The sequence below is a fragment of the Prionailurus viverrinus genome, chromosome X, assembly GCF_022837055.1.
Source record: "Prionailurus viverrinus isolate Anna chromosome X, UM_Priviv_1.0, whole genome shotgun sequence".
NCBI classification, from domain to species: Eukaryota; Metazoa; Chordata; class Mammalia; order Carnivora; family Felidae; genus Prionailurus; species Prionailurus viverrinus.
In genome coordinates this window covers 69,533,080-69,547,188 of record NC_062579.1, presented here as the reverse complement: position 1 = coordinate 69,547,188, position 14,109 = coordinate 69,533,080, and the positions used below count along the sequence as shown (strand labels likewise).

General features: G+C 35.2%; 1 protein-coding gene across 5 annotated transcripts in view; it reads right to left on the bottom strand.

Annotated features, from left to right (window-relative positions):
• DIAPH2 (diaphanous related formin 2) overlaps nucleotides 1-14,109 on the bottom strand; it is a 984,211-nt gene that overhangs the window by 926,737 nt on the left and 43,365 nt on the right. For 4 of the 5 annotated variants that reach the window (XM_047843487.1, XM_047843489.1, XM_047843490.1 and 1 more), the window contains exon 2: nucleotides 1,683-1,715. The exons of the other annotated variant lie outside the window; for it this stretch is intronic. In XM_047843487.1, coding sequence (XP_047699443.1) covers nucleotides 1,683-1,715 — 33 coding nt within the window. The remainder of the gene's footprint in view (nucleotides 1-1,682; nucleotides 1,716-14,109) is intronic. 5 annotated transcript variants of the gene reach the window in all.

The following is a 14,109-nucleotide window of genomic DNA, read 5'->3' as shown; positions in this document are numbered from 1 at the left end:
AAATAAAAATGTCTTATTCCTACAAATACTATCATAAAGAACTTGATGTTTTACGGATATTAATTCTGTACCATTGATTCCACGTATAATCTCTAATAATTAGCACAATCTCTAATAATCAGCTTGCTATTTCATGTAAAGTGAGTTAATGACTCCAGGTACATACAAAGAGCCCAATCTGTTTTAAACCACAAAATATCAGACATCAAAAATTAGTAAGGTCCATAAAACTGAATGCAACTCAGTTTTATTCTGGTTTCTGTTAGAAAGCACATGCATACCATCAACTCATGTTAAACAAGCAGACATGTTAGATGTGAGGACAGTGCATCTTCACTGTCATGTTACTGAGTCCTCATAAATTATTTTAAAAACACAAAAAGCATCACAGAAGTTATTACCCCAACTTATGTAAATTCCCACTGACCCCCCCCCCCATTAAAAGAACATACTTCTTATTTTGATTCAAAGAACACTTTCTTAAAATTAAATGTACTTTTAAAGAAATATGGCCAGTTTTATACAACTTATTTAGGATTACAAAAATGATTTTAGAATATGGTTGCTTGCAAAGAGATTATATAAATCATAGTGTTTCAGAATTGGGAAGAAACTTGAAAAATCATCTAGACCAACTCTCTCATTTCAGAAAAAAAGTAACTTAATAAATTTATAAGTCCCTGGTCCCTATCCTGGTGTTCACATTAAGATTCATTTCTTTACCTCATCTTGAACTAATTCAAATTTTCTTTTAACTATTTAAGGAAAATTAAACTGGTTTAGATATGTATTATATCTTCGAACAACTCAAGAAAAAATATTAAGTAATCCCAAATAAGTTTGAGTACATATCCAACAGCCTAATTTCACTAAAAAATATGGTGGACATAAAAGCATTTAAATATGCAATCGAGCATTAAATCAAAATATCTTTGTTCCTGTCTCTTCATTGTCACTTTCGCAGTGCTAGGTTTTTACTGAGTAGCATTATTTACATATATATTTGATTTTCCACTATGCCTTTCATTTCTATCTAGAAAATTGGCTTTTGCTTTCAGCTATATCTTGATAAGAAAATGAATATAAGCCACATACTTTTACCTCCTTAAATCACAAATAATATTGTACATTATTTGTAATTTCACAAAGTAAAAAACGGCACTGCTTAAAATATCATTTTTTTAAAGTTTAGCTATGAAAGAGCACATTTAAATGTTATGCTCATAAATTTTAATAAGTTTCACTATGATAGCCTCAGCTCAAAATATTTGCGGATTTTAAATTTAATAGCACGTATCTAGCTAAAGTAATAAACTTAGCTTTCTATATTAAATTAATTTCCCCTAATATTAATATTAATCTTTTACTTATTCACAATTTACTTGGCTATCAAAAAGGAAAAGAAAATAGGTGTTTTCCAGGTTAGATTTACATAGAGATTTTAAAATTTTGGTTAAGGTATGTTTAAGGATATCAAAATCTTGTTGAGTTCTCATAATTCTTTATACTGATTTTTCAAAAAAAGAAAAGTCATTCTATTGACGAATCGTCCATTTTACTATACTTTGTAAACATCTAGACATTTTATATCTTACATACATCAATGCTTTAATGTCCACCCACTTTAGTAAAAAGGCAACATGCATAAGTAACATAACAACATGCTACTAAAACCACCTTACCACATCATCTGCCAAAGTTTTTATTTGAATGTTCTATTAAAATCAAAAGGAAAAAAATACCTGTCAGATAAGAGAAATTCATAGATCAAACAAATAATTGAATGATGCTTATTTACTTATTAACTATAACTAATCGAAAAGAATTAGCAAGTTTAAATATATAACTATATACATTCTTTACAAAAGGAGAAAAAAAAATTTAAGGATTAAAAATGAAGATTTGTAGGGGGGATACCTATATCTTTTAAAGACTGATTTGACTTAAGATCCCAAAGTCAGATTTGGATCAGATACCATTACCATAGTGCTCAAACATAAGAAAAGATATAGCAAAATCATAACCCCTTTCAAGTTTGTTCAAAGTTTTAGAATTGACAATGTTTTTAAAATAAATTTTTTAAAAAAGGAGAAATGTCACATTTAATAGTAATCAAATAGCTGAGTGTAGAACTCAGTTACTCTGATATTTAAAAGACATCTTTATAAATATTCTAGATAAAATTGAATTCATTGATTCTGTTAATATATACCTATTTCTAAAAAACTCCAACACTTGTTTTTTGCATGGGATTTTCTACTTCTAATGCTGAAAAGCAATGAAAATGGTGTATCCTAATTAATACAGTGGTTAATACAAACTACCAAACAATAAAATGGGCACCACTATTTGGAGAACTACAGTGCAGCAATACTAAAGTAATAAAGCAATATTACATTAAAGGAAAGTAATATTTAATAACTTAGTAATCTTCCATGATTTAGAAAATAATTCAAGATCTTACAATAACATATGATCAGCATGAAGGGCAGTTATTATTATATCATAAATATGTTGAAATGCTAATTAAAATTATGATTAGGAAGGAAAAATATTTTTTAATTGTCTATTAGGAATTGAAATTAATCTTTCTGCCACACCCTGTACATTTAGTTCTTATAACAGAAGCTAAATGATATGCATCAACGTTGTTGTGCATGCTCACATTCCTTTTTACTAAGTAATCTGTGGTCATCCCACTAGTAAGGAGAATTCATTATGAGTTCTAACTAAGTGAGAATTATTTGGTCTCAGGATCTCTTGAAATTGTTCTTCAAATACCACCAACCAAATGCTTTTAAGGATCATCTTTCTCTGGATCAACTAGGACAAATACACTATTATATGTATAGTTTTTTTTTTTCTACTTTTAATTCATTGATTCCCTCAGGGACACTACACATTTACATTTCTGTATGAGGTCATCACATCCTGCTAACACAAACCTCAATCAATCTTTATTGCCTAGGAGAAAAAAGAAGGGGGAACTGAAGCCATTTTAAGAGAGATCAATCCACAGCAGGACTATCTGTATGTGGCATTTTCTCTTTAATTTTCCTTCTGGGTTAAAGAAAACTTTTATGCCCCATGGCAAGCTTCAGGATTACCTATAATATAAAATCAGAGTGAGAAATGTCAAATCAAAAGTACCTCAACTACCCTGCCACATTCCAGATATGTACCTGTCCACCTGTCTTATTAGTAAGTATATTAGACAATTCTTCAAGCAATTGCTGCTTTTCTTCTTTTTCCATTCTTTGGGGTTATAAACTCAAAATTAAATGCACATCTGTATCTTCAAAGTGAGAATGTAAATTAGGTGAAATATGATTTAATTTTGTCAAATTATCTAACTTAAGGTTTAAATATGTCTAGAATGCTTTAAATATATATCTCAATTGAATGTATGTTGACAGTTTGATCATGGGGTACAGAAACAAGAAAAAAAGTATTGCTAGTAATATTTCCACCTTCTCTTATGGGAAGAAATTTGAGTTTTATTTTCTACTCTCACTTTTTTTATTAATTTTTTTTCTATATTTAATCACATAGTATGGCATTAGAGACTATTAAAGTTGGGCAGAATTTAAGATAATCTGGTCAAAACTTTTCATTTTACAAATGATGAAACTGAAGCTTGAAAGAGGCTAAGTGATCTGTCCAAGGACCACAAATCTATCTGGTTACAAGTGCATGCTAACTTTCAGTCAACATACCAACTTTTCAGTTAGTATAATCAAGATCTACAATACTAGGACTGAATTACTGACTTGAAACAATTCATAGTATTCTCAAATTCACAGACACCCCCTTTAGCTGTCTTTTCACATCTTTATCCAGGGAGTCAAGCATCTTATCAAAGAGCATTCCCCTGGCACCCAAAGTCCTTCCCCAACACATCTTACATGTAATCCTGCAAGGCCCTACTGATCTGTACTCTCTTCAGACCCCTCTAACCTCATTTCTTGCTACTGTCCCTTTAATTCCCTCAGCTCCAGTCATGCTGACCACCTTACTCTTCTTCAATAATGCAATAAAACACATGCACTGGCTCTTCCTGCTGCCTGGAATACCCTTTTCGATTTCCATATTTCCATATCCATTACTCCATAATCCCTCCTTAAAAGGAGTTTTTTGCTCGGTGAGACCCAATCTGTCCATCCTATTTAAATGGAAACACCAAGGTTAGAAGATGGCAGTGGAGTAGGAGGACCCTAGGCTCACCTCATCCCAGAAAACAACTAGATAACTATCAAATCACCTAATACCTCAGAAATTGACATAAAAAAATTGACAGAACAAACTCCACAATTAAAGGTAGAGAAAAGGCCACATCGAAGAAGGTAGGAAGTGCAGAGACACAGTTTGGGAGGGAAACATCTTCCCCACTGCAATAGGGAGGGAGCTGCAATCACAGAGAAAAGTGAGAGGTAGACTAACATACAGGGAAGCACAAGGGGAAAATAAAATCCCTGTAGAAACTGTCTTGGAAAGTAAGAGGGGCTGAATTTCATGACTTCTGACAAGAAGCAGGGCTTAAACCCTGGAATTGTAAAGGTCAATGGGCTTGGCTGCAATAGAGCCTAGAGGATATTAGGGCTGCTGTTGGAGAGAAGGCAGGCAGGCAAAGAGACCTATGGACAAACAGCATGGCAACAGTGATCTGAAGAGCACCTAGGCCACAATATGGGGAGTTTATTTGCTCATTTCAGAATGCATCCCAGAGAGGCGGCAATGGCAGGTGCCATTTCCCTCTGCTGCCTTTCTTCATAAGCACAGGGCTACCTGTGGAAAACATTGCTGTGCCAACACTTGCTACCTAACTTGCTTACACCAAACCCCACTCTCCATACCCCAGTAGAACCACAATTCTGGAAGTGCCACTTTCACTTGCCTCAGTGGCAGTGCTGTGGACCTCTGAATCGAGACTAGTCTAAACCTCTTCTCACACTGCATCCACCCACTTGGGATATTTGCAGTATTGGTTTTGGCAGCAGTGAAAAGGTCTCATTTCACAAGTAGACCAGAGCATACCTAGTCAAAATGGGCCACATTCAGTCCAGGGACCAAACATTGCTCACAAAAGGCAAAGAAAGTCTCTGCAGATGACTGGCCTGAAGGAAAAAGTGGCCAGGAAAAAACATTACAGTACACAGAGCACACTAGAAGACACTGCCCAAAATGCCAGACCCTGGGAAATAGGGAAAACCACTACAGGACCTCTTCTTCATAACGCCATGACCCACAAGAACAGGAGACATAGCTGACTTCCCTAACACAGAAAAACAGACACAGAGACTTACACAAAATGAGAAGACAGAGAAATATATCCCATATGAAAGAACAGGACAAAACCACAGCCAGCGATCTAAGTGAAACAGATATAAGTAACATGCCTGATGGAGTATGTAAAGCAATGATCATAAGGGTACTCACTTGGCTTGAGGAAACAGTGGAAGACATGAGTGAGACAAATAACACAGAGATAAGGAATAACACAGAGATAAAAGGCATAAATGAACTGAGAAACATTCTTGATGGAATGAAGAGAAGGCTGGAAAAAGCAGAGGGAGTAATTAATGACCTAGAAAGCAGAGTAATGAAAACTAGCCAAGCTGCACAAAAGCAAGAAAAAATAATTGTGCAAAATGAGAATAGATTTAGGGAATACAGTGACTCTATCAAATGTAAAACATTTATAGTACAGGAGTCCCAGAAGGAGAAGACAGAGAAAAGGGGGCAGAAAATTTATTAAAAGAAATAATAGCTGAAAACTTCCCTAATCTGAGGAAGGAAACAGATATCCAGATTCAGGAGACTAAGGGAAATCCCATCAAAATCAACAAAAGCTGACCCACACCAAGATATATTGTATTTAAATCGCCAAAATATAGCGAAAAAGAAAAAATTATAAAGCAGCAAGACCAAAGAAGACATAACATACAAAAGGAAGCCCCATAAGGATAGCAGGGGATTTTTCATCAGAAACTTGGCAAACCAAAAGGGAGGGGCATGGCATATTCAAAGTGCTGAATCAGCAGCCAAGAATACTCTATCGAGCCAGGCTATCATTCAGAACAGGAGGAGAGATAAAGTGTCCCAGACAAACAAACACTGAAGGAGTCCATGACCACTAAACCAACCCTGTAAGAAATACTAAAGTGGACTCTGAGTGGAAAGGAGAAACCAAAAGTGACAGTATGAAGGTATGAGATACAAAAGTAGTAAAAATATATTTTTCTGTAAAAAAAGTTAAAGACCCCACAAAATAAAATGATATAAAATATGACACCATATACCTAAAACATGGGGACAAGAATGGCTTCAAACTTATATGACCATCAAATTAATATAGACTGTCATATGAAGAAGAGATTATATACAAACAAAATGGTAACCATACATTAAAAAACAACTAATAAAAATTCAAAGAATAAAGAGAAAAATTCCAAATATATCACTAAAAAAATCAGCAAACCATAAAAGAGAGACATACAATAAAGAATCAGAGAAAGTCTTCAGAAACAAACACAAAACAAGTAATAAAATGGTAATAAATATATATCTATCAATAATTACTTTGAAAGTAAATAGACTAAATGCTCCAATCAACAGACATAGGGTGTCAGAATGGATGAAAATAAGACCCATCTATACGCTGCCTATAAGACACTCATTTTAGACCTAAAGACATCTGCAGATCAAAAGTGAGGGGATAGAAAAACATCTATGATGCAAAAAAATATCAAAAGAAAGCCACGGTAGCAATATTTATATCAGACAAGGTAGACTTTAAAACAAAGACTAACAAGAGACAAAGATGGAGAGAGAGTATGTAATAATAAAGGGAATTATACAAGAATATATAACAGTTATAAAAATTTATACCCTCAACATTAGAAGCACACAAATATATTAAATAGTTAATAACAAACATAAAGGAATGAATCAATAATAACACAATAATAATAGGGAACTTAAATACCCCACTTACATCAACGGACAAATCATCTAAGCAGAAAAATGAACAAGGAAACAATGGCTTTAAATGACACATTGAACCACATGGATATAACAGATATATTTAGAGCACTGCATTCTAAAACAGCAGGATACACATTCTTCTCAAGGGCACACTGATCATTCTCCAGAATAGATAACATATAGGCCATAAAACAAGCCTTAACAAATTCAGGATTTAAGTCATACCATACATCTTTTCTGCCCACAATGCTATGAAACTAGAAATCGCCCACAAGAGAAAATCTGGAAAGCCACAAATACGTGGAACTTAAACAATATACTACTGAACAATTAATGGGTCAACCAGGAAATCAAAGAAGAAATTAAAACGTACATGGAAACAAATCAAAGTAAAAACACAATGGTCCCAAAATTTGGGGATAAAGCAAAAGCAGTTCTAAGAGAGAAGTTTATAGCAAGAAAAATCTCAAACAACCTAACCTTACATCTGAAGGAGGTAGAAAAAGAACAACAAACAAACCCTGAAACCAGCACAAGGAAGAAATTAATGAAGATTTGAGAAGAAATAAATGATATAGAACCTAAAAAAACCCATAGAACAGATCAATGAAACCAGGAGCTGGTTCTTTGAAGAAATTAATTAGTAAACCTCTAGCCAGTCTTATCAAGAAAAAGGGAGAAAGTATTCAAATAAATAAAATCACCAATGACAGAAGAAATAACAAACAATACCACAAAAATATAGTTATAAGAGAATATTATGAAACACAATATGCCAGCAACATGAACAACCTAGAAGAAACAATTAAATTCCTAGAAACATATAAACTAACAAAAGTGAAATAGAAATAGAAAATTTGAACATGCCTATTACCAGCAATGAAATTCAATCAGTAATCAAACAAAACTTGCAACAAACAGATGTCCAAGTCCAAGACCAGATGGCTTCACAGGTGAATTCTACCAAACATATAAAGAAGAATTAATACCTATTCTTAGAATTAATACTGATTCTTCTCAAATTATTCTAAAAAAATAGAAGAGGAAAGACAACTTCTCAACTCATTCTATGTGGCCAGCATTACCCTGATACCAAAACCAGATAAAGACACCATTAAAAAAGAGAACTATAGGCCAATATCCCTAATGAACATAGGTACAAAAATCCACAACAAAATACTAGCAAATCAAATCTAACAATACATTTAAAAAATAATTCACCACAATCAAGTGGGATTTATTCCCAGGATTCAAGCATGGTTCAATATTCAAAACTCAATCAACATACTACATCACATCAACAAGAAAAAGGATAAAAACCATATGATGATTTCAATAGATGAAGAAAAAGCATTTGAAAAACTAAAACATCCATTCATGATAAAAACCCACAACAAAGCAGGTTTGGAGGAAACATACCTCAAAATAATAAAGACCATCCATGAAAATCCAACAGCTAAAATCATACTCTGTGGGGAAAAACTGAGAGCTTTTCCCCTAAGGTCAGCAACAAGACAACGAAGTTCTTCTTACCACTTTTATTAAACATACTAGTACAGGTCCTAGCCACAGCAATCAGAGAGCAAAAAAAGAAATAAAAGGGATCCAAATTGGTAAGAAAGAAGTAAAACTTCCACTATTTACATATGACATGATACTATATGTAGAAAACCCACCAAAAAATCCCAAAACCCAAAAACCCACTTCACCAAAAAAAAAAAAAAAATCCTAGAACTGATAAATGAATTCAGTAGGGTTACAGGATTAAACAATCAATATACAGAAATCTGTAGCATTTCTATACACTAAAAATGAAGCTGCAGAAAGAGAAAGTAAGAAAACAATCCCATTTAGAGTTGCATCAAAAATAATAAAATACATAGAAATAAACTTAACCAAAGAGGTGAATGACCTGTTCCCTGAAAACTATAAAATGCTGATGGAAAAAATTCAAGAGGACACAAAGAAATGGAAAAACTTCCATCCTCATGGATTGGAAGAACAAACATTGTTAAAATGTCTATACTACCCAAAGCAATCTACACATTCAATGCGATCCCTATCAAATACCAACAGCGTTTTTCACAGAACTAGAAGAATCCTAAAATTTGTATGCAACCACAAAGGACCCCAAGTAGTCAAAGCAATCCTGAAAAAGAAAAACAAAACTAGAGGTATCATGATTCCAGACTTCAAGTTATACAAAGCTGTAGTAATCAAAACAGTATGGTACTGGCACAAAAATAGATACAAAGATGGATGGAACAGAATAGAAAACTCAAAAATGAACTCGCAACTATATAGCCAATTAATCTTCAAGAAAGTAGGAAAGATTATCCAATGAGAAAAATATAGTCTTTTCAACAAATGGTGCTATGAACACTGGATAGCTACAGGTGAAAGAATAAAACTGTACCACTTTCTTGCAACACACAGAATAAGAAACTCAATATAGGTTAAGGATCTAAATGTGAGACCTGGGGTGCCTGGGTGGCTCAATTGGTTAAGTGTCTGACTTCATCTCAGGTCATAATCTCGTGGTTCATGGATTCAGGCCCCACATTTGGCGCTGTGCTGATGGCTCAGAGCCTGAGGCCTGCTTTGGATTCTGTGTCTCCCTCTCTCTCTGTCCTTCCCTTGCTCACACGCACATTTGTTCTCTCTCTCAAAAATAAACGAACATTAAAATATATATATATATTTTTTTTTAATTTTTTAATGTTTATTTATTTTTGAGACAGAGAGAGGCAGAGCATGAACATATGAGGGTCAGAGAGAGAGGGAGACACAGACTGTAAAGCAGGCTCCAGGCTCTGAGCTGGCAGCACAGAGCCCGATGCAGGGCTTGACTCACAAACCATGAGATCATGACCTGAGCCGAAGTCGGAAGCTCAACCAACTGAGACACCCAGGCGCCCCTATATTTTTTAAATGTGAGACCTGAAATCATAAACTTTCACACCAGTGGTAGCAGCTTCTTACTAGATCTGTCTCCTGAGGCAAGGGAAACAAAAGCAAATATAATCTATTGGGATAACATCAAAATAAAAAGATTCTACACAGCAAAAGAAACAATAAACAAAACTAAAAGACAGCCTATTGAATGGGAAAAGATATTTGCAAATTATACATCCAATAAAAGGTTAGCATCCAAAATTATAAAAAACTTATACAAATAAACATACAAACAATAAACAATCCAATTTAAAAATGGACAGAAGTCATGAGCAGACATTTCTCCAAAGAGGACACCCAGATGGGCAATAGACACATGGAAAGATGTTCACCATCAACTCATCATCAGGGAAACACAAATAAAAACTACAATGAGATATCACCTGTCACTTGTCAGAATGGCCCAAATAAGAAACTCAAGAAACAAGTGTTAGTGAGGATGTAGAGAAAAAGGAATCATTGTGCCCTGTTGGTAGGACTGCAAACTGGGGCAGACAGTATGGAAAATATGGACGTTCCTCAAAACGTTAAAAAACAGAACTACCTTACAATCCAGCAATTCCACTACTAGGGTTTTACACAAAGCATATAAAAATGCAAATTCAAAGTGATACATGCACCCTGATGTTTATACCAGCATTATTTACAATAGCCAAATTATGGAAGCAGCCAAGTGTCCACCCAGTGGATAAAGAAGATGTGATATATATACATATATATATATATATATATATATATATATATACGATATGTGTGTATGTGTGTGTGTGTGTGTGTGTGTATATATATATATATATATATATATATATATATATATCTCACCTGGAATATTACTTAGCCATAAAAAAGAATGAAAGCTTGTCATTTTGCAATGACATAGGTGGAATTAGAGTATAATGCTAAGCAAAATAAGCCAGAGAAGGACAAATACCATATGAATTCACACATATATGTAACTTAAGAAACAAAGCAAATAATCAAAGGGAAAAAGAGAGAGACACAAACCAAGAAACACACTCTTAACTATAGAGAATAAATTGATAGTTACCAAGGGAAGGTGGAAGGAGGGATTCAGGTGTATAGAATTGTTGAATCACTACATTGTATACCTAAAATGAATATAACATTGATGTTAATTATACTTCAATTAAAAAAAAGACATGTTTGTATAAATGACAAAAATTTGATTCCCATAAAATAAAAATAAATATATAAATCCTCCTTCAGAAGAGTAAATAATAAAATAGGTTATTGGATATGTTATATTTAAATTATCTTCAATAGAAAATAATTATTTTCAGGGCACCTGGGTGGCTCAGTCAGTGAAGCTTGCAACTCTTGATTTGGGCTCAGGTCATGGTCTCAGTTTGTGAGTTTGAGCCCCACATCAGGCTCCACACTGATTCTCTCTCTCCCTCTCTCTCTGCCCCTCCCTTGCTCATTCTCTCTCTCTCTCTCTCTCTCAAAATAAATAAATAAAACTCAAAAAAATTTTAAAGAAAATAATTTTTTTTCTGCCAAACAAGTGTCTTTATGTATCAGCCAAAAAAGAAACATAGGGGCGCCTGGGTGGCGCAGTCGGTTAAGCGTCCGACTTCAGCCAGGTCACGATCTCGCGGTCCGTGAGTTCGAGCCCCGCGTCGGGCTCTGGGCTGATGGCTCAGAGCCTGGAGCCTGTTTCCGATTCTGTGTCTCCCTCTCTCTCTGCCCCTCCCCCGTTCATGCTCTGTCTCTCTCTGTCCCAAAAATAAATAAAAACGTTGAAAAAAAACATTTTTTTAAATAAAAAATAAATAAATAAAAAGAAACATAGGAAAGGAGCTGGCAATAATAAAAAACACCACCAAAAGAAAAAGTTCAGGGAACTGTAAAGAGCTGCTTGACAAGATTAAGCAGTCATTTTTACATAAACTGACCTTTAAAAAATATTTTTACATGGTGTATTAAAACACATTTTCATCTATACTTGTGGTGAACATAACATAACAAATAAAGAAGTTAAATCACTATATTGTACATGTGACACTAATGTAACATTGTGTGTCAACGATACTCAATTACAAAAAAAAATTTAAAGATTTATTATCCTCATTTTTTTTACATTTATGAGGACCTTCTACAGGGACAAAGTCTCAAATATTATCTGAATGTAATTTACATCTATCTCTCTCACACATGAGATGTAAGCAGACATTTTAGATTTTACTCTTGTGTATGAACTATAGCACTACTGTCGAGTTAAATTTTTTTAAACAGAAAAACAAAAGTGGTCAAAAAAGAAACTTTATTAGAGTCACACCCATGAATTACAAGCACTGATTAAAGTCATTTTAGTAAGCTTTTACTATGCAAATCGAATTATAAGAATCATTACGATGAGGGCATATTGCACCAATGAGTATAGCGACCATATATTTTCATTAAAATCAACTCTAGAAAAGCAATAAGCTTCTGCATTAGTCAAGCAATTAGAGTTTATTAAACTTCATTTGTGATCACTTATATTAAATATAACGTAGTATAGTATTATAAGAGTATTGTATAATCATAAAAGTATCACTCCAGAGTCTCAACCCCTTAAGAAAAAGAGAAATGGCTGATTTATGTATAAATTCTAATGCTGAAGTTCTGATTGAAATGCAAGAGTCATTATTGTAAGAAAATTAAGTTTTAATTTTCTCAGACAGAAATTAACAAAAACAGCAAGATATAAAGATTCAACTCCTATGGCTATTACATGGTAATACAATGATTTATAAAAACCGTGTAATTACTCTCACACAGAAATTGGACAACTAAATTGTATGTAATTCAAAAGTCTCACCACCACCTAAAAAAGTCACAAAATTTTACTATGTTCTTTTTGAAATGTGTAAGTTGGCCATCGAAATAAAAATGAAGGGTCAATTATTTATGTAGGTTTAACTTGTTTGCTAACAAGGACAGAGGCAACATGACACAGAAAACCACGTTTGGTTCAACTGAATAAATATTTGAGCACCTATTATGCACCTGTTCAGTGCTGAGCACTAGGAATACAATCAAAAGCAAAATAAACATGCATTCTTCCTTTATGGAGGTTGTAGTCTAGTTGAAAGTGGGTGATGGGCATTGAGGAGGGCACCTGCTGAAAGGACCATGGGGTGTTGTATGGAAACCAATTTGACAATAAATTTCATATTAAAAAAAAAAAAAGAAAATGAGATAAACGAAAGATCACAATAGAGAAGTTCTGAGATCTCTAAAAGAGTAGTACCCTAAAATAAGCTCTATAGACAGAGGTTTTAGGGGAAGATGGCAGCATAGGAGGACGCTAGGCTCATGTCGTCCATCTGATCACTGAGATTCCACCCATACCTGCCTAAATAACCCAGAAAACCACCAGAAGACTAGCAGAATGGACTCTCCAGAGCCAAGTATAGACAAGAGACCCACAGAGGATGTGGAAGGGCAGTGAGGCGGTATGTGCTACACGGACTAGTGGGAAGGAGCCAGGGCAGTAGAGGGGCAGCCCCCCGGACAAGACAGAGCCCCTTGCAAAAGTGGAGGGCCCAGACTCCGTGAGTTCTGACAGCCAGCAGGACTGAACATCGGGAAGGTTAAAAGTAAACAGATCTACTGAGAGAGTGGGGGCGGGGGGGGGGGGCAAGAGGACACCAGGAGGGAGAGTTGTTGAGCCCCAGAAGACAGACCTCAGCTCGGTGGGGAACAAAGGCGCTGGCCAGCGCCATCTCCCTCTCCCATCCCCCAGCCAAAATCCCAAAGGGAACCAGTTCCAGTCACCCAACTTGATTGCACCACGCAAACACCCAATGCTGTGCTTCTGTGGATCCATGCTTCCAACTGGTCTGCTTCCCTCCAGTGCTGCAGGGGACCACCAACAGCAAAGCAAGCTGAGCCTGCCCCTCCCACCCCTGTGCACATTGAAGATGCTCCCCATCTAATATGCCAGATCCCATCAAACCAGCACAACAACCCTGGCAGTGTGCAGATAGCCCAGACAGGGGCCACACCAATCCACAATGAGTCCTGCCCCTGGGAGAGGGGAAGATAAGGTACATACCACTCTGAAGGTGGCCCCAGTGGTGGGCTGGGACAGACATCAGGTCTGACTGCAGCCCCGCCTACCAACACAAGTTAATCCAGACAGCACAGCAGAAATGCCCCACA